Raw genomic sequence first — 25335 nt, forward strand, 5'->3', positions numbered from 1 at the left:
GGCCAATATTCCCCCTGGCCTAAATCACCCAGGACAAGGTACCAGACAACTAGGGACAGCCCTGTGCCCCAGAGCCCTGCAGAATTACTCAAACTAGCCAAGCCTAAGCTGTCTCCCTGCCCTGCCTGGCCTTTCCCACAACCCCAGGCTGTGGCCTGGGCCTTCCCCTACTCCTACTCCTCTCTGCCTCCTGATGGGCCCTGGTGCCTCCCCCTGTAGCCCTGCAGGGCAGGGCGTGCCATGCTCTGCTTCCCAGGGGCCTGTGAGTGACATTCAACTCCTCCACTGATGGCGCTGACCTCACATGGTGACTCAGTCACCCCCATAACTTAAGGCCTGGCTGGGTGCAGTGGCTTGCACCTATAATGCTAGTACTTTGGGAGGCCAGGGTGCAAGGATTGGCTGAGGCCAGAAGTTAGAGATCAGCCTGTGCAACACAGCGAGACCTCATCTCTACCACAAAAAAAATTCAAAAATTAGCTGGGTGTCATAGTGCACTCCATTCCTGTGGTCCCAGCTACTTGGGAGGCTGAGGTGGAACAATCACTTGAGCCCAGGAGTTCGAGCTGCAGCGAGTCGTGATCACACCACTGCACTCTAGCCTGAGCAACAGAGCAAGGCACTGCCTCTTAAAGAAAAAAAAAAAATTAAGGCTCAAGACAAATCAGCGTGAGCATGTGGGGACAGCAGAGGCCGAGCTTTAGGAAGGACACGAGCTCACGTTGGGCACAGAGGGGCACAACCCAGGCTTCCTCCTCACCACCCCCACCTCAGCTCCTCCTCCACCTTCCACTGGGCTCAGCTAAGGGATCCACCTCCCGGCAGCTTCCTGAATGGAGGAGCAAGGGGGCATTCCTTCCACCCCCCACCACCTCTCCCAGTCCCTCTGGGGAGCCACCCTTCAGGCCCTGCTGTACCCGCTCTGGGCGCTCCGCCAGCCTGTTCTGTCGGTGCCACAGCCTGCCCTCCCCTCCACTGCACCGTCCTGACCCCTGTGGGCCTAGGGAGCATTCCCCTCATCTGTCCTTTCCTCCGAAAGAAAATGCCCAAATCTATTTTTATGTATGATTGCTGCATTGGTAGAAAGAGAATGAGGATTCTACAAGGCTGGATTCTATTCACGTTTTTCTTCTGATTTTAAAATAATTGGAACAGGAGGAACAGCGGTGTCTGCAGGTACTCGCTGTGAAGCCTGTGCCTCCCACCGCTCCTGTGGCTTCAGCCCTGCCCAGGAGGACCCTCCCACCATCCACCCAGCGGCCCTCCAGGCCCACCTGAGCTTCTCCAGCGTCCAGTAGTGGGTGGCCCCATTCTTCTGGTCCTGGACCTCCACGGCCACAATGGTGCGGGGGAAGGGCCGCGTCTCTCGGTCTTTGGCGGCCTCTGGGGGCAGCAGGTCGGGTGGCAGAGGGGAGTAGAGTGTGTCCGTCAGGAGGACAAACTGGAATTGTACCTGTGACGGGGGAAGATGAGCACTCGTCAGCTCCTTGGGGGACAGGGTGCCAGGTCCCCAAAAAGGCTTCCTTCCCACCTTCTGGAGATTTCAGCTGCCTGCCCCACAATGGTTCACTGGAACCTTTCAGACAGCCGCCAGGGGGGACCATCTACTTCCTGCCTGCCCACCCGGCCGCCGTCTCCCGTGAGCAGCCAAGTCCCACCTGGCCAGGTCTGGGCTCCCTCACTGCCCACCCTTCTGGGGGGCCAGGTCAGGCAGGGCTGCTACGCCACCCCCGGGGCCGGCAGAGAGCCAAGTGCTGAGTCCCAAGTAGCTGTCCCCGTCATGAGTGAGGTGACACACTCTCTCCAACAGGAAACGGTACAGCCAGTGGGCAGCCCACCTTCTTTTTCAGCTCCACGCTGATGGCATTGGCCTCCTTGAGGAAGATGGCGTTGCCCCACAGCAGGTCCCGCAGAGACGTGAACTGGTACCACTTCCACTTCCGGAAGGCCCAGAGCGCCAGCTCACACTCCCGCTCTGTCCACTGGACTGTGGGGAGAGGTCACACGTGGTCATCGCAGGAAGGCCATGACCCTGCCCACCATGCCCCGCCCTCTGGAAGGTCAGGCTGGTCGGCCACTCCATGGGGCTGCCTAAGCTGACCCTGTGCTCTGTGTACATCACGGCCGGGTGGTTATCAGGTAACAAGATGGAAGGCTGGAAGGTTACTCCCCCTGTGGTCACTGAGGCCAGAGGTGGACAGGCCCCTCTCTCCCCAGGCTTCCTCTCACTCTGGGTCTGGGCTGGGAGAGCTCTGTGCTTGCCCCCGCCCCCCCCCCCCCCGCCCGTTTCACACTAACTATTTGGGTACACAGAAAGAAGAAACCGGCAGAGAGCTCTGTCACAGTGGGCAACATGAAAAGCTCTGCGTGCCCCAAAGGAGAGGCCGCCACGAGCAGCCTTGTGAGTCAGGCTGAAGATCAGAGTGGCTGGGGGAGCAACACCGTCAATGACAGCCACACACCATCTGGGGCCAGCAGTGGGGAGCAGGACCCACAGGAGAGGAGGCAGGAGGGCAGGCCAGGTGCTCCCAGGTGGCCCTGGCCCATACACTCTCTCCCCGACCCATGCCCTGTCTGTCCACTGGGCCCTTGAGAGAAGGACAAGCAGGGACACAAGGAGGGACTTGTCCTTGTGCTGAGGCCCCACCCCTCCTCCCAACACAGCACTACACACCTTTGGCTGCCCCCAATCCGGCACGCCTGAGCTTTGCAGTGGGAGGGAGCTTCGCTGGGTAAATGAGGCCAAACAGGGGAAGAGGCCAAGGTCACGCCAGCACAAAGCTGCAGACCACCTGGCCAGAGGCTGAGATGGGCGCAAACCCCTCCCCACCTGCATGTGGGCCACCTCTGCCCACAGCTGTGGGAGGTCAGCTGGGTTGGCCCCCGGAGCACATGCTCACTGAGGGAATCCTGAGGTGATGTGCACAGTGGACTCTTCCTCGGGGGCCCCATGAGCCGTGTGGTCAGCAGGATGGGAAGAGTGGACGCATATGAGCATGGTGAGCCCCTACCAGCCCCATTCCCCATCATCATCCAGCCACTCCTGTCAGAGGCAGCATGTGTGTGCACGTGTGTACATGTGTGCACGTGAATGTGTGCATGTGTGTACACACGCCAGTGCGTGAGTGTGCAGAGCTGCTTGCCAGCTGTGGCACAGTATCCCCCCTCCCGGATTGCTGCTTCCACGGTGCTTCCCAGGGCAAGGAGGTCTTTCCCTAAAGAGACAGGTCCAGACCCCAGGGCAAAAGTGCTGACCAGTGACCTCCAGGGAGAGGCCCAGGGCTGCCCACCTCCATGCTGAGACCCTCCTGACGCAGCAGGTGCCGGCCCGGTGACCCCTCACCTTCATCCTCGGGCTCCTCCTCCTCCTCGTTCACCTCCGGGTAGTACCTGGAGTCCATCTGCTTCTGCAGAGCCTCCAGCTTGCTCTCATAGTCCTGCAGAAAGCAAGGCCTGTGACTCCACTACGGCCCTACCTGCCTGGGCCTCTCGCACTGCGCCTAGATAGTGGGCCTCACCACATCCCACTGTTTAGATGCAAGAGATGGGGCCAGGCAAGCAGGGAGTGGGGGCGTGGGAGGACAGGGGTCCCCTGGTGTGGGTGGGGGCTGGGCAGGGAGGGCGGGGCCACGTCACTCACCAGCCGCTGCTGCTCCAGCAGGTAGGTGGCCTCCTCCCGCTCGCGGCGGTACTGGTCCTCCAGTTCCTGGAGCCTGCAAGGAGGCATTGGGGTGAGCACAGGAGGGCAGGAGGGGCAGCAGGCAGATGGGGGTGGCCTCCGCCTCACCTCTGCTCCATCTCCTGCTTCATGTCGATGCCCTGCTTCTCCAGCAGCTCACGCTGGGCGAAGGCCCAGTCCACAGGCTCAGCTGGGGTCTCCGCACAGGGCGTGCGCTCACGCTCCTGCCGGGCCTGCTCGGGGTGGTTGAACCGGAACACATGGCTCTTACCCATGATGATGCGGTTTCCTGGGGGACAGAGGGACAGGTGGCCTTGGGGGATGGGGATCTTCAGGTCCCTGATGGTCTCAAGCGGGGAGGCATGAGGAGAAAGGGGAACGGGTGCAGGCACCCCACCATCCCCAGCTCCCAGCCATTCCTTCTTCAGCCCTCGCTGGGACCTGAATGTGTCTCCTCACTCTCCCCATAAATCCACCCTTGGCCACTCTCCACTCAGCATCCAGTGACATTTGCAAACCACAGATCTGGGGCCTCTGCTGTGCTCCAGTGTCCCCGCCCCTCCCCAGGCCAGCCTTGTACTTGCCTCCTGCCTCCAAGCCCCCGTGCACACATGGGAGCCAGGACCCTCCCTCTCACATCCCGTCTGGGGCCGGTGCCCCCAGAGCTGGACTTGGGCCCTCCACAGAGCACTGCTGCAGGGCGCAGGACCCTTCCCTTCCATCTGTCTCCCCCACTAGACTGGAAGCAGGGCTGGGGCAGGTCCCCTGTGCCCAGGGCTGGGGTCCAGGGTCCGGAGTCCAGAGACCACAAGAAGGAAGCAGGGATGGCAACTAGCAGGCACAGGTGGCTGCAGAGCCTCAGCATCAGGGCCACCGAGGCATGGGCATCAGTCCAGCCCCTCCCACCCCAGCACCCGGCTGGACCCCCCTCAGGGCTGCCCCATCTGCAGGGCCCTCCAGGGCAGCACTCACTGTCTTGGGACAGTCCTGCCTGCAGGGGCTCTCTTTGGATGGCCTAGTTTCCCTCTGACTTTCCCTAGTAGCTGCAGGTCTGTCTTGGGGCCCCATAGAGCCGGCTCTGCCCTGCCTCCCACCCAGGTGGCCCGTGCCTGCAGGTCTGTCCCCCCTCAGCACCTCCTTGCTGGCTGCTCTCAGCTGGCCACTTCCTCTGTCCTCCCTGTCCACAGGCCGTATGCAGCCCACCTCGGACACTGGGAGGGAAACCCCAAGCTAAGGCCTCTCTTAGCCTAGGCCCTGCCCTGAGCCCCACAGGCACCAGGGCCAACCCCAAAACAAGCAGGGAGAATGGGCACAGCTGTCTCTCTGTCCGTCTGACCAGCTGTCGCCCAGGCTTAGCCACACCGACTCCCCATGACAAGGCCACCCCACGAATTCAGGACATTCAGTGTGTCCTGCCCTCCTGCCCAGCGACCCCACAGGCAGGACTCCTGAGTCCCGAAGACTCCTCCGAAAGCCTTCGCGGGTTGGCAGATGGGCTAGAAGTGGGGCCACTGGGTGTCACCTGCCCCTCCTCACCCCCTCTGCTTTCCCCTAAGACAGGGTTAGGAAAGGGTCTCCCCTGTTCCAAGCCAATGGTCACTTTTATGTCAGCCTGGCCAGGCCACAGCACCCAATGATTCAGCCACACCCTCCCTGGGTGTTGTGTGGAGGTTTCTGCACATGTGCTCCACACCTGCAATCAGCTGATGGAAATCAAGGAGGCCCCCAACGGTGGGGTGGGCCTCATCCAAGCAGGTGAAGACCTAAGAGCAAACTGGGGCTTCCTCTGAGGAAGAAGAAACCCAGCGGATGGAGTCCACTCCCACCAAGTTCCCACCCTGCCCTGAGTTCCCAGCCTGCCCCGAGTTCCCAGACTGCCACCTGCCCATGGATTTCAAACTTCGCTGACCAGCCCCGCCATCTGATAAGCCAATTCCTTGAAATAAATCTCTTTATACCTAGACATGGTTGTACGTTATCTCACTACATCTCGGTACATGTCTACAGCCATGTCTGTGTGTCAGGCTGCTGCTGTTTCTCTGGCAGAACCCTAACTGCGTGGGCAATAGTCACACACCACTCAGGAGGGCCCCCTGTCTGACTTCTCTAAAGAAGGGACTTTATGCCACATGTGCCTGCACGTGTTTGAACATCACAGACACTGCAGTGTCTGGGAACAGAGCCCAACCCCACCCGGGGTGCTGCATTCAGAGACTGGAGCAGCCCACCCCACTGAGCTCCACAACACCTCAGCTCTGGGAAGCACCTGTCCACAGCCCTGTATCCCCCAGACCAGCCCGACAGGGCAGAGTCCTGGGCCAGGAGGCAGGAGCTTCTTCCTAGGCAGGCACACCCTGGCTCCTCACTCAGCCCACAGCACGGACTCAGTGTCTCAGGGCCCCTGTGTTGTGTGAATGGGGCCTGTAGTGCTGTGTTCCTGGAGTTGGGGGACTGGGGAGGCACATGAGCTGCTTGGGTACCCGCAGCCCCCTCCCCTACCTGCCCAGCGGCCCTTAAGAGCTGCCGTCCCACACAGTGCACAGGAGGCGGTGGCTTGGACGTGGGAACAGAGGCCTCGCCTCATGCCTCTGCCTACCTGACTGGCCCCTGGAGTCCCCAGCCATACCTGACCGCAGGATGCTGGGCTCTGTGACTTTCTTGCCATTGACGTAGGTGTCTGCCCCCTCACAGGGCTCCAAGGTCACCACAGCTACAGGAAAGGTGGGAGGGGCAGAGAGGAGGACTATGAGGGGCTGTCACCTACAGCAGCTCAGCTTACCTGGCCCCCGGGCATGGCCTCTTCCAGGCCTCTCGCCTCTCTTTTCCCTGCTACACAGGCCGTGACCATTGGCAACACTCATTTGGGCCTCAGAGGAGCTTAGGGGTCTCACCCCACTTAACAGAGGAAGAAAGTGATCCCCAGAAGGAGGATGCATGTGCCCACGTTGAAGCCAAGAGGCTGTGCTGGGCCGAATCACCCAGGGCCCTGTCCAGCTCCCCAGGTGGACAAGGATAAAAACACCAGCTAATGGGGCCTGGGCCGTCCCACAGGAGAGGGTAGGCAGGGCTTTGCAGTCAGAGAATTCCAGGAGAGCCAATCGTCCCAGCACCACTTAGGGCCATCATCCTGAGGTGGCCAAGTTGGACAGTGGGTGTCAGTCACAGGTCTGCAGGCCAGAGGCTGGCTGGATGCTGCCGGGAGATGCCCTTAGCCTGGGCTGTGGGCCATGTGACGGCACACTGACACCGCAGGCCCATCCCCAAGTTGGGCAGCACCAGGCAATGGGGACAGCCCCACGTCATCTCCAGGAGGGAGACCACTGGGCAGGCAGGGGAAACGGACAGATGGCCGCCCACAGCCAACAGGAAACCAAGGTCTGGAAATAGTTTTCCACCCTAGATCTGGGCTCAATCCTCATGGCTCACTGTCCTCCCGCCATGAACATCCTCCACCCTGGGCCCCAACACGCTTCCCGGCCAGCAGCCCACCTGTGCCCCCACCTCCAGCCCTCAAGGAGGCTCAGCTCCCTAAGGCAGCAGCCACCCCTGGCCACAGAAAGTACCAGGCATTTTCCCAAGCACCAACCTAATGGAAGTTGTTTTTAAGGCTGGCCCCAAATATCTCTCTCTCTCTCCAAATCTCTCTCTCTCTCTCTCTCTCTCTCTCTCACACACACGCACACACACACACACACACACACACGTCCTGCCTAGAAGTATGACTTGCGACCCACTTAGTGCTGGGTAAGCTGGGAGAGGGTGACCTCATTCAGGCCTGATCATCACGGCACAGGGGCATGGGTGCGGGTGGGGACGGTAGGTTGGTGATACCTTCGCTGCCTCCCCTGGAGTCGCTCCGGAAGACGCAGTGCTCCTCCTTGATGAAGTGCCCACTCAGAACGATGTCCTGCCGCCTCTCGCCATCCTCCCTGCCCACTCTGCAGGGTGGGGGCACCATCAGCACGGCAGCCGGGACCCAATACACCCAGGACGCCACCCACTGGCCTCCAGGGACGCCCAACCAGGATTGTTTGGGAAACACCCAGCGCAGACATCAGTGGGGTCGCTGGGGAAGTCCAAACTCAGTGGCCCCTCTGCAGAAGCAGGAATGGGGAGTCCAGCCTTCCCCTGCCAGATCCCAGGGCCTGGCCAGGCTGGAGTGGCTGCCAGGTCCCCTCTCACCTGGTGATCCCATCCTTGATGTAGTAGAGCAGGCACTCAGACATCAGCGGGTCCTCGTTCAGGTTGACGAGGTGTGGTGTCTGCAGGGAGACAGGAGGATCATCTCTCTTGCAGAGGGGCAGGAGCCCGATGCTGGCCACACCCCCCTCCGACCTCTCTCCAGGCACCAGACTACCACCAGGGTCCCTGCCCCCGCACTTGGCTGGTGCCACCAGGCTAGTCACTCCAAGCCAGGAAAATGAGGAACACAGAAAGCTCAAGCCGAAGGCCCAGCCCACCAACAGCAGCAGGCTGGTGGGACCCGACCACCCGCATACACCCAAGCCTGGCACAGCAGCCCCAGCACTGCAGCAGAAGCTGAGCTTCCAGAAGGGCAGACAGCCCCAGCTCTCAGCATGTGGGGGCCCTGGGGCCCTCTGAGGCTGGGGTGAGCCCCCAGATGTGCAGACCACAGGCTTTGTCCCATGGGGTCCTGGGTTCCCAGCTTTGGACTGTAAAATGGGGTTCTAGGACCCCATTCCAGCTCAGACAGCCCAGAAACCGTGGGTTCACCAGTGGGAGCCAAGAGCCAAGAAGGATCAGGACACTGACCATGGAGGGCTCAGCCCTGGAGTCTGGGGAGTGAAGCAGTTGTGAAGGGATCCTTGATGAGCCACCTGAGGCACCCCCATGCAGAGAGGTGGAGACCTCGTCACTGGACGAAGGGGACAGACCATCCCCAGCTGTCCCTGCCCCCTGAGTGGGGAAGATGTCCAGCCAGGAGGGGCTGTGCCCACAGCTTTGGGGCTGAGTAGGGGCTGCAGCCTTGGGACCCCACTGGCCTGTGCACGTCTCGTGACTCCCAAGAACACTGAACTTCTCAAGAAGGGGGTCCCCAGTGGTCCCACTTCTGGGCAGTGCCCAGACCCAGGGCAACCAATAAAGCTGCACCCCTGGAGTTCCACCCTATCCCTCCAGGAAGGGGATGGGGTCTGAAACAGTGCAGGGAACAATCCATTCCAGACCAAACCAAAGGCCTGTCTAGAAGACGTGTATAGTGAAGCCCCATTAGGACATTGCCTGTCCCGGCCCTGCCTGGGACTGGAATCTCCCTACAGCTCTTCTCAGGCCCTTCCTGCCTCCGGACCTCAGCGCGTGCTGGGCCGGCGGCCTGGAGCACAGCCCTGCCCAGCCCCTCCCAAGCTATGGACACACAGGTGTCTGTCCCCATGTCCTGGCCATCTTTGGGGTGGGTGTGTGGGGTTTGGGGACTAGAACCACAAGAAAGACTTTTTCCCAAGTGTGTGTGTCATGCCCCACCTGGGCTGCTGTGCCATGCCCCACCTGGGCTGCTAGATGGGGGCACAGGAGTCATATACACTCTGAAGCAGCTGCCCAGGGGTTCTGTGCCATTTGAGGGCCTCCAGCTGAAAGACCCCTTAGGCCTGGCCTGGTGGGAAAAGAGGGGTCCCCACTGGAACAGTCAGACCTGACTCTAGCTGAGTTCCAAGAAGGCAGCTGGCACCCAGCTCTGTGAGCAGCACAGGCTCCAGGGCAGCTCCAGACCCCTCGTGTCTCAGTCTCCAGCCTGGGTGTTGGCTTCTCAGCCTTGCTCTGACCTTGGAGAGCCCAGTCCACACTCCAGGCCACTAAGAGACCCATCTGATGTCCCAAAGCCACCAGCATGCCCCACCATGAGAATGTGGGGACAGAATTCTCCACAAAAAGCAAAGTGTGACTATGGGTGAGCTTCACAGCCCCAGTGCCTGGGCCAGAGCCCCACCGTGCTCCCCTACTTCCAGGAGCCCCCTCTGGCTCTATCTGAGACAGCACCTCACCTGGTCCTGTTCAGATGAGGGCAGTACCACAGAACTGAGATAGCTCCTACCTTTTTGGGAGAGAATACGCCCAAGGTGCCGCCATCCTCCCTCATGGCCACACCCATCTCGGCCAGCAGGGCTTCCCTGGGGGAACAGAGCTGAGGTCAGCACAAGCTCCACAAGGCTTCCAGCACTGGCCTCAGCCCTGGCTGACCAATGGGGGCAGCAGGCCTGTGGCCACCGTGGCCTGGGTGGTGCCCATGCGTGTCCCATCTGGTCACTGGGTTAGGGCATCTGCTGATGGGACCGGCCCCTCTGCACCATGGTCAGGGATCAGGTCTATCAGGCCTCAGGTCTCTCAGGCCTTGGTGGCTAGCAGCCAGCAGTACACAAGGTGGGGGTCATTGGGGATGAGGGAACAGGTTTGCCCTGGGCTGGGATGTGGCCACCCCATGGTGCAGGTGCCCAGCACTGGAGGGCAGGGCTCAGTGCTCATCCTGCCCAGGCTCCGGGCTTACTGGCTGCACCCCTCCCCCTGGGCCTCAGTTTCCCCGCTGCACACCTCTCCATCCGTATGGCTTCTGTCCGCCGCAGCTTCTCCTCCCAGGTCTCATTGAGCTCAGCTATGATCTTCTCTGTTTCCTGGGGATTGAGGCAGAGCACAGTGAGCTGCCGGGGCTGGGGCCAAGGGAGAGGACAATGGAGACACGGGTGCCAGGAGAAGGAGCTGCAAAGCACAAGCGCCATATTCCTGGGCCCGACAAGGCAACGAGGCATCCAGAAGACCAAGGTAAAGCTCAGAGAATGTCTGTCTTTCCCTTAGCCACACTCAGGAGAATGGAGAAAACGCAAAACAAATCTGGAAGGAAAAGAGAAGCAAATGCTCCTGGGAGATTCTGAGCCTCGGCTCCTAAAGCACAGCCATCCTCGCTGCTGCCAAGAGGCCCAGGTGCTCAGCCCTCTTCAGGACATGGACGACACTGCCCAACATCAGCCTGGCCTCTCCTTTTTCTTCCCACCCACAGCCCAGTGGGACCCCAACACCCCAGAAGGGCTCTCTGCTCCAGGGTCACAGGCCCAACCTCGCCCCCATCCCCTTCCTCACAACGGCCTCAGTGGGGCCTCTGCCTTTTCCCCTCAGCCCCTCAGTCTCCAGGCGCGTGGCTCACCTGCCCCTGCACAGCCATTCACTGAGGGGCATGTGTCTGGAAACCTAAAATGATCCCGGCCCATTGCTGGGCACCAGGGAGCACACTGTGCCTTTGAGTGGTGGGAGGTGGTGACTATTCCCAGGCAGGTGTGCAGGTGTGAACACAGGATGGCCTGGAGGGAGCTCAGGAACCTGCACCACACTCACTGCCCTTCTCAGGGAGTATAATTCTATAGGACGCCAGGGAGGAAGCTGCTGTGACCTGGGGCTGTCGCCAGTGGAGGGGATGCTGCGGGGTGGGGAGGGATGAGACTCCTCTCCACCCACAGATGCCATCCAGCTCACTGCTCCTTGAACAAGCACCCACTCACACAATTAAAGACTCGACAGGAAGTCTCAGTCCTGGACATTCATTCTTGGAGCTTCCCTTGTCCAGGCTTGGCATGGGTGGGGGCACAGGCCATCCAGACACCCAGGTCTAGGGTCCTGCAGGGGCATTTCCTGCCCAGCAGCTGAGTGTTGTGCAGCCCACAGCCTGGGGACCCCCAAGTGAACTGGCTGCCTTGGTTGCTGTGGGTGGTCTGGAGATAGACCACTGGGCACCTGGGTGGCCACACGCCAGAGGCTCCTGCTGATGCTCCACAGTGGCCCTATGAGGATGGGCTGTACCCAGGAGGGCAGGGTGCCTCTCTAACTCCTCCGAGCTCCCCACTCCCAGAGTCTGACACCCTGAAGCCCCAGGTGGTGCCCTCACCTTCAGTCTTTCAATGGCCTCCTCGCTGCCCGGGGCAAACAAGATGCGCTCGTGGAGGCTGGACACAGAGGCCGCGCGGCTGGACAGGGCTGAGAGCGAGGATGAGGGGCTCATACCCACCAGGGCATTGGTCACTGTGGAGAGAGGGTCAGGGGCTTCATTCACCGTCCCGCCACGGTTAAGGTTATTGTTCTCAAGGTCGGACACGTCTATGGGGAGGAGGGGTAGGGCGGGCAGACAGACAGAGGGAGGGAGAGAAAAAAGATGAAGATGGGAGAAAGTAAGAGATGGGGCCCAGAGAAGGCAAGAAACAGAAACCATCAACGAGGCACAGCAGCCCTGCCAGGCCCAGGACAAGCGCATGCAAGGCCTTCCTGCCACCCCTTGCCTATGATGGGACGGGGCCAGCAGTGGCGGGCACTTGCCCGCCTGCCCCCCAGGCCTGCCCTCCCCAGCAGCAGCATGGCACAGACCTAGGCACTCTGAAGCTCCCCTGCACCCCCTGTGCCAGGCTTCTTGCTTTCCCACAGCTGCACTCCAGGCCCCACTGCCAGGCCACCCTGCAGCCCCCACACCTGAGGGCTGGGAGCCTGTCCTCCCTGCATCTTCCCACCCTGTCCACTGGCTTGGCGTGGTCACCCAGCAGCGCCCCGTGCAGACCCCCACGCTTGTCCTCCCACCCCTCACACCCACCGTCAGCCTGGGACACCACACACCCCCGAGCTGTGGGGCCGGGCTGTGCTAACCTTCAGCCCACTGCATGGAAATTGGCCCAGAGACCATCCTGGAGGAGGTGAACATGGGACCCTCATGAGGGAGGCCCTTCCCCTCCACCACGAGGAGCTCACCCACCAGCCTAGGCCTCATGCGTCCCTAAGGCCCGGGAGGTGGGGCTGTGACATCTCTGAAGTGGGTGGTGCCAGGGGTCTCCTAGCGGAAGCGAACACACAGCAGAGCAGCAGCAAGCACGGGACCACACGGGGTGTGGGGGAAGTGGAGGGCGCCCTGCAGCCAAGCTCGGGGAGGCACTGAGCCCCATGGAGCCAGGCCCGAGGCCAGGAGGCACAAAGGTTGGGCGGGATTTGGCAGCATCCGCTGTGAAAGCTGAGCTTCTGGCATTTCCAGAGTTGAGGGCCTGGGCGTGGGGGGTCAGGTCAGCTGGAGAAATGGCATTGCAGATGGAGGCCTGAGCCAAGAGCTGGGGACAGGACAGTCCCTCCAGCCCTCCTGGCCCTTTGGTGCTAATATCCTGACCTTCGCAGGCCTTTGGGTGCACAGGAGGTCAGAGGACCTGATCTCGGCCATGTTTAGCCTGAGAAGGCCTCAGCGACACCCTGACTCCCCCGTTGCTTTGGTTTCTCATGTAGACCATATGGGTGGGAAGGAGCCAGGAGTGTGGGCTCAGAGGCAGACAGAATCCCACATCTACGAGCAGGGCCCTGTGGCTGAGGGAGAGCAGTGCTTTCTGCCCCCCAAAAAGGAGAAGAAAGCAGAGCAGGTACCCTGGGGTTCACCCCTCCCTGACCATGCCACCCTAGGCCCTCATGCTGGCTGGGGCTGGAAGCAGAGATGCAGAGAGCAGCAAAGGGAATACACACATTTGGGTCCTCCAGGCACAGTGTTGGCTACGGGGGAGGGAAGCGTGGGGGAGGGGGAGAGACAGAGAAACAGAAGAACAGGTTTGTCTCCAGAGGGTCAGGCACGCCTTTCACAGGCCAGGGTGGCCAGCAGTGGGTGTGTGGCCACAAGCAGGGTGGTGAAGGCCTTCAGCTCCAGAACGCGGGGGACCTCGGTGACCCCAGCACCCACAGCCTGCCTATGGGGCTTCCAGGGGAGCCGTCTCTGGCCCACTTGCATCAGCATTGAACCCAAACCATGTGGTACCATCCAGGCCAAGGCCAGGAAACTTGCCCTTGTCCAGGGCCCCCGCCCGGCCTCCCACCCAGAGGCATTTCTGCCCAGGAACGTGGAGCAGGGACAGGGATTTGGCCCGGAGGGGCTCTGGGAGCGGTGTGGAGCTGCCACAGCCCAGGGTGCGGCCAGCAAAGTGGTGGCCCCAGGAGAGAGGATGTGATGACCTGCGAGGCCCCTGAGCCTGAGGCCCCACAACCCTGTCCAGGACAGGCTGGCGCAGGCACTCACTGTCAGTGATGTCGCCAAGACCCTGGGCGTACAGAAGGTCCCGCAGCCGGGTCACCTCATCCTTCAGCTCGCGGATCAGCTTGTTGTTGGGGTCCTCATTGATGACAGCATTGCAGCGGATCTGCTTGGCCCGGTCAGCATACCTGGGTGGCAGAGGGGGCTGTGGGCTGTGCTCGGGACAGGTCCACACCTGGCAGGTCCCAAGGGTGCCCAGAACCCTGCCCAAGACCCAGCCTTTTGGGCTCAGCGGCCAGGCCAAAGGTGGACCTGAGCCAGCACAGCCTGGCACAGAGTGAGAAATCACCCCCATGGCAAGTCGCTGGGGAGGGCATTTGGGGCCACAGGCCAGAGAAGACTTACAAGGGAGGTCACCCAGTTCCAGCTCACCCGCTTGGGGAAACTGAGGCCCAGGTGAGAAGGGACAGGGTGGTGTCCTCTCCCCCAGTGGTCCCAGGGTAGAGGGAGAAAGTCCAGTGGGAAAATGTGAGCACATCTATGTGTGCATAGGCTTGTGCTCACACCGTGTACCAGCCGATGCACATGTCTACGTTTCCAGCTAGTACATGAACCTCTATTGGGCCACACGCCCTTTGTTTCTCTTAAGCACTGGTGGTGCACGGTCAAAAGAAGGGAGAGACCACTGACCCAAACAACCGAGCAGCCTCTAGCACGGCTAGGGGCCCAGGCTCCCCACCCCAGGTGCCCACCCTGCCCATAAGACACACCTATGCCCCCTCTGCTATCTAAAAATCCCCAGTGGTTACCCCGGCCAGCAGGTGAGTGTAAACTGCTTCGCCCAGCAGGCACAGCTCTCCCAGTCTGGTGCCACGGGGCCCTGGGCTGCCTGCAGCCCCAAAGCACACCCCCAAAGGCTCCATGGAGGGAATAGAACAGGGCCCATGCAGGCCCAGGAGCCTCAGAACAGTCTCTTCCAGCCTCACAGAGTCCAGGGTATACCCCTCACAAAGAGTCGCCCCTGGTCACTGGTGCTTCCTAATTCAAGCACGAGAGGATCCATCCCCCAAGACCAGGGAGCGGGAAGCAGAGCCTGTCTCCCTGGAGAACTCACCTCAGCGTGCTAAGGGTCTCATCATAGTTGATGTCTGCAGGACTCAGGGCTGCCACCATAGCTGTCCTTGAGTTACCGCCTGTGGGAAGAAGACCAGGTTGTGCCCAGAGGGGGATCTAGGCCCCAGGGCTATGTCTGCTCCCCCCTTCCCCCTACATTTACAGATGGGGAGGCTGAGGCCCAGAGGGGTAAACTGAGTCACAGGCTTAACCCCCCCCACCCCCACCCCCACCCCATGAACACAGACAACAGCAAGGACCTGGCCTTCCTTGGCTGCTCCTTCATCTCTGAACCAGGCACCGCTATTATTTCTCTTTTACTTGTGTTTTTCTCACATTTGGGGCCATTTTACAACCATCAGGCCTTCCTTTCCCCAAAGCAGAGAGGAAAGTTGTGGAGGGTTTTAAAGTATTTACTCCAAAATAAATACCATTTCTGTTCAATATTTTTTTCAAGCACTTCTATCATTTTCATTTGAAATATATTCCTCAGTATTTAACATCAGATTCCTGGCCCAGGTTAGTAGGATCAAAGCATCACGTAATGCGTGGCATGAGGAACAGACTGTGTTCTTTCTCTTCAGGGAATCCTGTCTAGGTGACCTCAGCCATCGGAAAAGATCACCACTGACTCCACGCCAGCCCTCAGGACTGCTGCCTGGCGGTGCTTCAAGTCTGGACAGATGATCTTGCCTGCTTGACCCCAGGGAACTCTGTATCCTCAGGGCCATGTCCCCAGGGCATGGGTCCCCAGTGGGTCCCCATAGGGACTGAAGAGATGGTGTGAAGGGCTGGGCACATACCACACGGGCCCCAGGAAAGCCTCCGTGGGAGGACTCCCCTGCCCCCGCCCTGGGGCTGAACCTGGGTGTGCCTGGAGCAGGGGGCTCCTTCCCAGCCCACATCTCAGGTGAAGGAACACACTCTCCTCCTCTCTCAGCGGGGCCCATCCATCCGCAGGCCTGCTGCAGTCTGCAATACTGACCTGAGCTGGGGAGCAAGCATGGCTAGTTGTGGGGTGCAGAGGTGGTCAGCCAGGGCTCTGCACACCTCAGCCATGCGGCTGAGGGAGGCCAGGGACCCCCAGTCATCTATGTTCACCAGGTCAGCCCAAGACTCAGTTTACCTCCCTGGGCATCAGCCTCTCCAGCTGTAAATGCAGTTGGGGAGGACTCTGAGGTTATTCCGGGATGGACGGGATCAGCGTCGGGTGCGTTTCAATTCCCACCTCCCCATCTAAGTCTCACTGCTCAGAACTCAGACGGAGAAGAGGAGGTTTATGGCAGCCCCTCAAAATCCAGCAAGCAGAGCTCCCAGATCGCGTCCCAGGTCCCCGTGACTGATGGGGAAACCAAGGCCCAGAGAAGGATGAGTACTTGGCCTGGGTGTCACAGCCCACCTGACCCAGGACCACTGACACAGGCAGGTGTGTGCTGTGCCACCCCCTGGGCTGTCCTGGTTCCCACACTCGCTTCGTTAACCCACTGCTGGCCGTTGCCCCAGGTCCTCCAGAAGAGCCATGAACTGACTGGACCCTCCAGGTTCACCTCCCAGCCTCAGCCCAGAAAGGGTGAGAGGCCTGCTGGCGACTGGGCACCCCCTCAGTGGGGAAGAAGGGCACAGCCCAGGGTGGGATCAGAGCCCTGGGGACAGGCAAACCCACAAGTTCTCACCCAGGTTTTCCCGGAGGAGCCAGGTCAACACGGAATCTCGGTACGGAATGAAATCTGTCTTCTTCTTTTTCTTGTTCTGTGGGGGAGGAACATTCAAGGTCAAGCCCAAGCCCACTGCAGAGGAAGCGAAAGGGAGGGGCCAGCGCAGGCCCTGCCAAGTGGGTCCTCAAAGCTGGAGGCTGGGCAAGGGGCGGGGCCCGCTCTGCTGGACACGTTCTCAGGCTGCCCAGGCCTCTCCCTGCCCAGACCCCAGGCCGCCACCCCAGAGGCCTCCTCTAGGCCACAGTCAGGGACTTGCTAGCATGTCCTTCAGGTTCCTCCCTCGTCCATCCCTGCTACCCCTGGGCCACGCAGCTGAACACCGGCCAGGAGTGCTGATGTCACCAGCAAGTGTGTCCTCCCTCCACTCTGTCTGAAGGACTCATCTGAGTCCATGGCCCCTCCTCGAACACCATCAGCGACTCCTGACCCAAGGGAAAAGGCCCCACAGCTAAATGTGGCCCTCCAGGCCCCTATGGCCTCTGCCACACTTACCTCCCTGCCAGCTTAAATCTCCCCTTCACCCAGAGTTCACCTGCCCTCTCCCCCATCAAACTCCCTATGGTCCTGCAGAAGCCAGCTCACAAGCTTTCCTCTAACGGCCTGTTCTCCCATCCCTCCCCTCAGAATGAAGCATCCTCCATGCTCTTGCTGCCTCTTTGGCTCTTTAAAATATGGACTCCATGCACATAATGGCTGCCAGGAATTGCTTCTGACAGACACTCTGTGACTGACTTAATGATCCCACTAACTGTGGGTTTCAGTGATTTCCAATGTCTACTGGTTCATGTATGCATTGGCTTATGAAGCATTTCCAGAGCACCTGCTGGGCCGGCAGATGAGGCCTCTGACCCCGGAGCCTGCACCCCAGGACATGCACGCAGATGCCACCTCAAGGGCTGGGAGCACACGCAGACATCATTGTTCTTGAAGACAACCCCAGGAGAAGCTCCACCAGCTCACAAGGCACATAAAATTTGAAAGCTCTTGAGACTCCCGGTCAAAGGGGGTCCAGAATGCTGCACTGGCTTCTCTGCGAGCAGGGTTTCAGGGTGTCCATCTCGCAGCTCAGCAGCATAACTGACTGCTTTCCTTTTTCTTTGGAAACTTGGTAGGGACTAACTCTACTCTATTTCTAGTTTTTCTTTTGTTTTGTTTTTGTTTTTGTTTTTTGAGACAGAGTCTCCCTCTGTCACCAGGCTGGAGTGCAGTGGCACGATCGCGGCTCACTGCAACCTCCGCCTCCCAGGTTCAAGCGATTCTCATGCCTCAGCCTCCTGAGTAGCTAGGACTACAGGCGTGTGCCACCATGCCTGGCTAATTTTTGTATTTTTAAAGTAGAGACAGGGTTTCACCATGTTGGCCAGGATGGTCTCGATCTCTTGACCTCGTGATCCACCCACCTCGGGCTCCCAAAGTGCCGGGATTACAGGCGTGAGCCACCGCGCCGGCCTCTAGTTTGGTTTTTGATTATTTAATTCCTGAGGGTGAATTCTCTGCTATGTGTCACATTCCTTGCTTCCACATAAATGTCCTCCAGCCATTCAGCCACTTCAGCAAGGAGCCCGGCAGCCCCCTGGGTTTCCTGCTCCCTCACCGCCTCCCTGTCCAGTCGTGCTCCGCCATCTCCCAGGACCACCCCGCTCTCCCGTCTAGGCCCCCCAGCCTCCACCATCCCAAGCCTGGAACGCTGACCTTCCATCCTGACTTGCCGCAGCAGGCCACCCTGCTCCCGACCTATCCGTCACGCAGCGCACATGGCCTGAGGACCCACCCTTGGCTAAAGCAGACACTGTGAGCCCCACTGAAAACCTGCCCGCTGCTGCCACTAAAGCTCCCCCAGGCAGCTCCTGACAAGCCGGGAGGGACCTCAGATCCTCAGACGGGCCCGGCTCCTGCCGGCCTCGCCTCCCTGCTCTGGGCCTGGCTCCTCAACCGGTTCCTCGAAAACTCTCTCGCTCGGCTCCTTCAAAAGTCTCTGTCACTGTCCCTCGCAGGGTCCCTCGCGCTTTCCCTCCCAGTCCCTCACACAGACAGTCACGCGGTTCCCACGCGGTGCTTCCACATCTCCGTCCCGCACGCTCAAGCACTCAGTCCCTCAAGGAGCTCTCGCCGTTCCCCGCACGGTTCCCACGCGGCCGCTCGCAGCTCACCACACAGTTCCTCAGTTCCTCCCGCTCCCCACGCACTTCCTCGCGTTTCTCCACACGGTTCTTCACGCAGCTCCTCCTGCTCCCCCCTTTATTTATACATTCAGGAAAACGGCAGTCACTCGAATGCGGACTCCACCCGCGGGATGGCTGCCGGTCACACCGTTCATCGAGTTTCCCCACAAGTTCCACACACAATTGTGTCACAGTTCTCTGTGGAGTTCTTGACACGGTTCCACGCGATCCTCACCTAGGTCTCTACATAGGGCCTCGTTACACAGGCGTTCCTCACCATTCTCCACACGCCAGTCCCCACCGTCCCTGACACACTCGCTCTCACGGTTCCTCACAGCTCCAGGGAAACTTGCCCACGTTCCTCCAACATTTCCCAACACGGCTCCCCACGGGAGGCCTCACGCCATCCTCCATTTCTCAGAGCTCTCAACAGGCGCTGGCAGCTCCCGCACAGCGTTCCACACACACACACACACACACACACACACACACAGGCTTCGCACTGTCCCACGGGCCCCCGTCCCCACACAGCTCCCCACCCCCTTCCACACACTTCCTCCCGGTTCCCACAGCTCCACGCGGCGCCCAGCAGGCCCCCGCAGCTTCCCATCCAGCTCCTCACACTCCCCGACAACCCCTCGCACGCGTCTCTACAGCTTTCCTCACGATTCTGCGCACCGTTCCACACACGGTTCCTCACCGCTCCCCACGTTTCCCAAACAGCTCCTCCCGCCATGGCTCACACACTTCCTCACACGGTTCCTCACACAACCCTTCACGCCATCCCCAGTGCGGGTGCACACACACTTTCCACACAGTGCCTCAGGCCATTCGCCCGTGTGCACCCCGTTCCTACACACAGCGCTCCACACGGCTCCTCACGGTTCCCCAACAGCACCTCACTGTTCCCACCCAGTTCCGCACAGTTCCTCACTCACTTCCTCACTCACTTCCTCACTCAGTTCCACACTCAGTTCCACACTCAGTTCCTCACTCAGTTCCTCACTCAGTTCCTCACTCAGTTCCTCACTCAGTTCCACACTCAGTTCCTCACAGTTCCACACTCAGTTCCTCACTCAGTTCCTCACTCAGTTCCTCACTCAGTTCCACACTCAGTTCCACACTCAGTTCCTCACTCACTTCCTCACTCAGTTCCACACTCAGTTCCTCACTCACTTCCTCACTCAGTTCCTCACAGTTCCACACTCAGTTCCTCACTCAGTTCCTCACTCAGTTCCACACTCAGTTCCTCACAGTTCCACACTCAGTTCCTCACTCAGTTCCTCACTCAGTTCCTCACTCAGTTCCACACTCAGTTCCACACTCAGTTCCTCACAGTTCCACACTCAGTTCCTCACAGTTCCACACTCAGTTCCACACTCAGTTCCTCACAGTTCCACACTCAGTTCCACACTCAGTTCCTCACAGTTCCACACTCAGTTCCACACTCAGTTCCTCACAGTTCCACACTCAGTTCCTCACAGTTCCACACTCAGTTCCACACTCAGTTCCTCACAGTTCCACACTCAGTTCCTCACAGTTCCACACTCAGTTCCACACTCAGTTCCTCATAGTTCCACACTCAGTTCCTCACAGTTCCACACTCAGTTCCTCATAGTTCCACACTCAGTTCCTCACAGTTCCACACTCAGTTCCTCATAGTTCCACACTCAGTTCCTCACAGTTCCACACTCAGTCCCTCACTCAGTCCCTCACTCAGTTCCACACTCAGTTCCTCACTCAGTTCCACACTCAGTTCCACACTCAGTTCCACACTCAGTCCCTCACTCAGTTCCACACTCAGTTCCTCCCTCAGTTCCACACTCAGTTCCTCACTCAGTTCCTCCCTCAGTTCCACACTCAGTTCCACACTCAGTTCCTCACTCAGTTCCACACTCAGTTCCTCACAGTTCCACACTCAGTTCCTCACAGTTCCACACTCAGTTCCTCATAGTTCCACACTCAGTTCCTCACAGTTCCACACTCAGTTCCACACTCAGTTCCTCATAGTTCCACACTCAGTTCCTCACAGTTCCACACTCAGTCCCTCACTCAGTTCCTCACTCAGTTCCACACTCAGTTCCACACTCAGTCCCTCACTCAGTTCCTCACTCAGTTCCTCACTCAGTTCCACACTCAGTTCCTCACTCAGTTCCACACTCAGTTCCACACTCAGTTCCACACTCAGTCCCTCACTCAGTTCCACACTCAGTTCCTCCCTCAGTTCCACACTCAGTTCCTCACTCAGTTCCACACTCAGTCCCTCACTCAGTTCCTCACTCAGTTCCTCACTCAGTTCCACACTCAGTTCCTCACTCAGTTCCACACTCAGTTCCACACTCAGTTCCACACTCAGTCCCTCACTCAGTTCCACACTCAGTTCCTCCCTCAGTTCCACACTCAGTTCCTCACTCAGTTCCTCACTCAGTTCCACACTCAGTTCCTCACTCAGTTCCACACTCAGTTCCACACTCAGTTCCACACTCAGTCCCTCACTCAGTTCCACACTCAGTCCCTCACTCAGTTCCACACTCAGTTCCTCCCTCAGTTCCACACTCAGTTCCTCACTCAGTTCCACACTCAGTCCCTCACTCAGTCCCACACTCAGTTCCTCACTCAGTTCCACACTCAGTTCCACACTCAGTTCCTCACTCAGTTCCACACTCAGTTCCACACTCAGTTCCACACTCAGTCCCTCACTCAGTTCCACACTCAGTTCCTCCCTCAGTTCCACACTCAGTTCCTCACTCAGTTCCTCCCTCAGTTCCACACTCAGTTCCTCACTCAGTTCCACACTCAGTCCCTCACTCAGTTCCACACTCAGTTCCACACTCAGTTCCTCACTCAGTTCCTCACTCAGTTCCACACTCAGTTCCTCACTCAGTTCCACACTCAGTTCCTCACAGTTCCACACTCAGTTGCACACTCAGTTCCTCACAGTTCCACACTCAGTTCCACACTCAGTTCCTCACTCACTTCCTCACAGTTCCACACTCAGTTCCTCACTCACTTCCTCACAGTTCCTCACTCAGTTCCTCACTCAGTTCCACACTCAGTTCCACACTCAGTTCCTCACAGTTCCACACTCAGTTCCACACTCAGTTCCTCACAGTTCCTCACTCACTTCCTCACAGTTCCACACTCAGTTCCTCACAGTTCCTCACTCACTTCCTCACAGTTCCACACTCAGTTCCTCACAGTTCCACACTCACTTCCTCACTCAGTTCCTCACAGTTCCACACTCAGTTCCTCATAGTTACCCACAGTTCCCACCCTTCCCCACACTGGCTCACACGCTTCCTCGCATGGTTCTGCGGCTCCTCCCGCAGCCGCATGCACTGCCTCCCAGTTGTTCAGTTTCCCACATGGCTCCACACACAGGCTGTCACATGTTTCCCCCCAGGCCTCCCCATGCCCCACGGTGCTTCCGTTTCTCACACCGCTCTCCACAGCATTCCACACGGGTCCACACGGCCCCGTTGCACCCACTTTCACAGTTTCACAGTTCCACAAACAGTTTCTCAAGCAGATCCTCTCACAATGCCTTAGACGGGGGCTCACGTGGCTCCTCTCAGGCCCCCGCGAGTTCCTCCGAGTTCCCACACGCTTCCCCACAGTGTCCTCCACATTTCCACAGATCCCCCGAATTCCTGACGCAGCGTTCACACGGTTCCTCACGCCTTTCCCCGCAGCCGCCCGCCTGGCTCCCCGCAGTGTCTCCCAGCCCAGCACCGCGCCCCGAGCAGCTGCATGGCTCCTCAGCGTCCCTCACACGCTTCCCACGCGGCCCCACACCGCTCCACACACTCCCGCTCCCATTTCCACAGGTGCTCAGAGTACGCGGAGCTCCAGCTCCACCGAGCCCCCATGCGGTTCCCCACACACTTCCCGCCTGCTTCCCCGCCTTCTCCACACAGTCACATTCAGTTTCTCACAAATCCTCCCACAGTTCCCCACGCAATTCCTCACACGGCTTCTCACGTACTTTCCCGCAGAGCTTCTCCCGTAGCTGCACAGAGAGCTCTGCACGGTTCCCTCACATGATTCCACGCAGCTCCCCACCCTGTGGCACACACGTCCTCTCCCGGCACCACGCACAGCTCCTGTTCCCACGCGGCTACCCTCAGGCCCCCAGAGTTCCTCGGGTTCCCCCCACGGTTCCTGAGGCATTTATTCCTCTGCTCCTCACACAGGTTCTTCCGGCTTCTGACAGAGTTGGACACACAGTTCTCTGCAGGCTCCCCACACAGCTCCACACACACAGCTCCACACACACACACACACACACACACACAGCTCCACACACACACACACAGCTCCACACACAGCTCCACACACACACACACAGCTCCACACACACAGCTCCACACACACAGCTACGCACACACACACACAGCTCCACACACACAGCTCCACACACACACACACAGAGCTCCCCACACAGCTCCACACACACAGCTACACACACACACACACAGATCCACACGCACACACACACAGCTCCACACACACACACAGATCCACACACACACACACACAGTTCCTCACAGTCCCGCACAGTCTGCACAGCGGATCGTTCTCCGCTTCCTCCCCACGCCGCCCACGCCATTCCCCAGCGTTCTCTCACAGTTCCACACGGTTATCACCGCTCCTCACAGTTCACTCCGCTCCACACACAATTCCCCACACAGGTCCTCCGTCTCCCGCAGTCCCACGCGGTGTCCCATGCCGTTTCCCACACGCTTCCTCTCCCGTTCCCACACAGCAGTTCCCCACAGGGGCCCTGAGTTTCCTCGCCTGGCTCCCACTCGGGTTCCCCACTCAGGCCACACGCCTTCTCACAGTTCTTCCTGCAGCCCCAGGTGTTCTTAGTCTCTTGGAACTCCTCACACAGGCCACACAGCTCCTCACAATTCACCCAGTTCTCTGTCCCCACACAGCCACCGCCGAGTTCCCTGTGCGTTTCCCAGTGAGCACCTCGCGGATCCCCGTGGTGGCGCCCGCCCTGTCTCACGCATTCCCACGCCGGCTCACTCCGTTCCTGCCGGTCCCTCGAACGCTTTCACGGCTGCCCACGCGGTTCCTCACACAGTCCCCAGCGTCGCCCTAGGCAGCCTCACACGTGGCGCGCTCCGCGGCACCTCCGACTCCACACGCGCCCGCCTCCCCCTCTGGCCCCGTCACGCCTACGGCTGCTCAGAGTCCAGCACGCCTGTCACCCGCTTCCTCTCAGGGCTCCCCAGCCCTCTCCATATCCGAGGGGCTCCTCTGCGCCCCTTTCAGCTCCTCCCAGGGCCCCCACGCCCCCCAGGCCACCCTTTCCCACCTCGGTGTCTCCCAGCGGCCCCTGCCCCAGGCCCTGCCGTGAGGCCGCCCCAGACGCCCTCCGTCCACGCAGACACAGACACCGCACGGGGCCTCCCACACCCGTTTTCTTCCTTCCCGGGATCCACCCCCACGTCCCCCATCTCCCAGCGCACTCACTGCCCACCCTGCCCTTCACCACAGGGCGCCAATGCAGGGCAGACACCGCCACCAGCCTCCCGCACCTGCCCCGGGGCTGAAGGAAGCCGCTTACCTTGTTGGGTCCGGAGTCCTGAAAAGGAAAAGACAGAGAGAGGCTGAGGCCCGGAGCGAAGCTGGCACGGGCTGTGGGGGCGGAAGAGCAGGCGGCCCGGCTCCCTCGCCCTGGCCATGACTCAGGCTCTACCACCCCGTGGTCTCCTCGACAGCAGCTCCCCCAGGCAGGGTCCCTCCAGGGCCGCCCTTCCCAGGCCCAGGCCTGGGCTGTCTGCTGCACAGGGCCAACTGTGGCCATAGCCCCACTTTACAGGCGGGGAAACTGAGGGTCCCGGGAGAAACCAGAGCCCCTACCCCTTCTCCAGCATGTGACACTCCGGCCATCTCCGGGCTTTCCCTTGAACCTGGCCACCTCCCAGACACAGGGCCTGGAAACGAGGGTGACAGGGGCAGGATGGGGCCCCGAAGACCCTCTGGGGGTCTGGCTATGGAAGCCGGGCCGGGCCACTCACCATTTCAGCCAGGGCGGAGATGACCTTGCCCAGGGTGGTCAGCGACTTGTTGATGTTGGCCCCCTCCTGCGGGCAGAAAAGACAGTGGGGTTGGGATGCTGGGGACCCGTGGCACCTCCTGCTCTGGAGGGATGCCCTGGGTGGACCTGTGCGGTGTGGAGTGGAGGCCACCACTGCAGCTGCTGATCTCTGGGGCCACTTGGGCATGGGGTGCCCTGGCAGAAAGCCAGCTGGAGCCTCTGGCCAGGAGCATGTCCCCCAGTGTTGCCCTCAGCCCCATGCAAACCCTGATATCATCCCGTGTCCCCCTGAAATGCTTCCGGGGCCCCTGCCCAAGCATCTGGTGCTGAGGCCAGCAGGGGTCGAGGAAACACACTCCTTCCCGACCCCGGCACTGCTTCCTGGGTGGTGCCCCAATCTCCCCAGGGAAGACCTGGCCTCTGGGCGCAAGGTCCTTGGGGCCCGAAAGAGGACACCGTCCCGCCAAACCCCTGACCTGTGTGCCCAGCGCTGGTGCCCCGGGCATGGCCCTCGGCTGCTGGCAGCCCAAGACCCCAGCCTATGCCCACCCTCCCTATGCAGGCTCACCCTCAGGGTGGCCCAGGCCCCCGGGTCCCCAACAGAGCCCTCCTGCCACCCACTCTGGAGCAGG

General features: G+C 60.0%; 1 protein-coding gene across 20 annotated transcripts in view; it reads right to left on the reverse strand.

Annotated features, from left to right (window-relative positions):
- The window catches only part of KIF1A (kinesin family member 1A), a 109539-nt gene that overhangs the window by 45683 nt on the left and 38521 nt on the right, over positions 1 to 25335 (reverse strand). For 7 of the 20 annotated variants that reach the window (XM_057301560.1, XM_034955545.3, XM_034955543.3 and 4 more), the window contains exons 9-25: positions 24684 to 24749; positions 24230 to 24247; positions 16448 to 16523; positions 14776 to 14854; positions 13707 to 13849; positions 13163 to 13189; positions 11565 to 11773; positions 10223 to 10302; positions 9729 to 9804; positions 7862 to 7941; positions 7511 to 7617; positions 6306 to 6389; positions 3788 to 3968; positions 3641 to 3713; positions 3344 to 3437; positions 1839 to 1987; positions 1275 to 1453 (exon numbers count right to left, since the gene is read on the reverse strand). In XM_057301560.1, the coding sequence (XP_057157543.1) occupies positions 1275 to 1453; positions 1839 to 1987; positions 3344 to 3437; positions 3641 to 3713; positions 3788 to 3968; positions 6306 to 6389; positions 7511 to 7617; positions 7862 to 7941; positions 9729 to 9804; positions 10223 to 10302; positions 11565 to 11773; positions 13163 to 13189; positions 13707 to 13849; positions 14776 to 14854; positions 16448 to 16523; positions 24230 to 24247; positions 24684 to 24749 (1721 nt within the window). The remainder of the gene's footprint in view (positions 1 to 1274; positions 1454 to 1838; positions 1988 to 3343; positions 3438 to 3640; positions 3714 to 3787; positions 3969 to 6305; positions 6390 to 7510; positions 7618 to 7861; positions 7942 to 9728; positions 9805 to 10222; positions 10303 to 11564; positions 11774 to 13162; positions 13190 to 13706; positions 13850 to 14775; positions 14855 to 16447; positions 16524 to 24229; positions 24248 to 24683; positions 24750 to 25335) is intronic. The other 13 variants (XM_057301561.1, XM_057301559.1, XM_034955551.3 and 10 more) reach the window with 2 other exon arrangements.

Source organism: Pan paniscus, chromosome 13, assembly GCF_029289425.2.
Source record: "Pan paniscus chromosome 13, NHGRI_mPanPan1-v2.0_pri, whole genome shotgun sequence".
Lineage (NCBI taxonomy): Eukaryota > Metazoa > Chordata > Mammalia > Primates > Hominidae > Pan > Pan paniscus.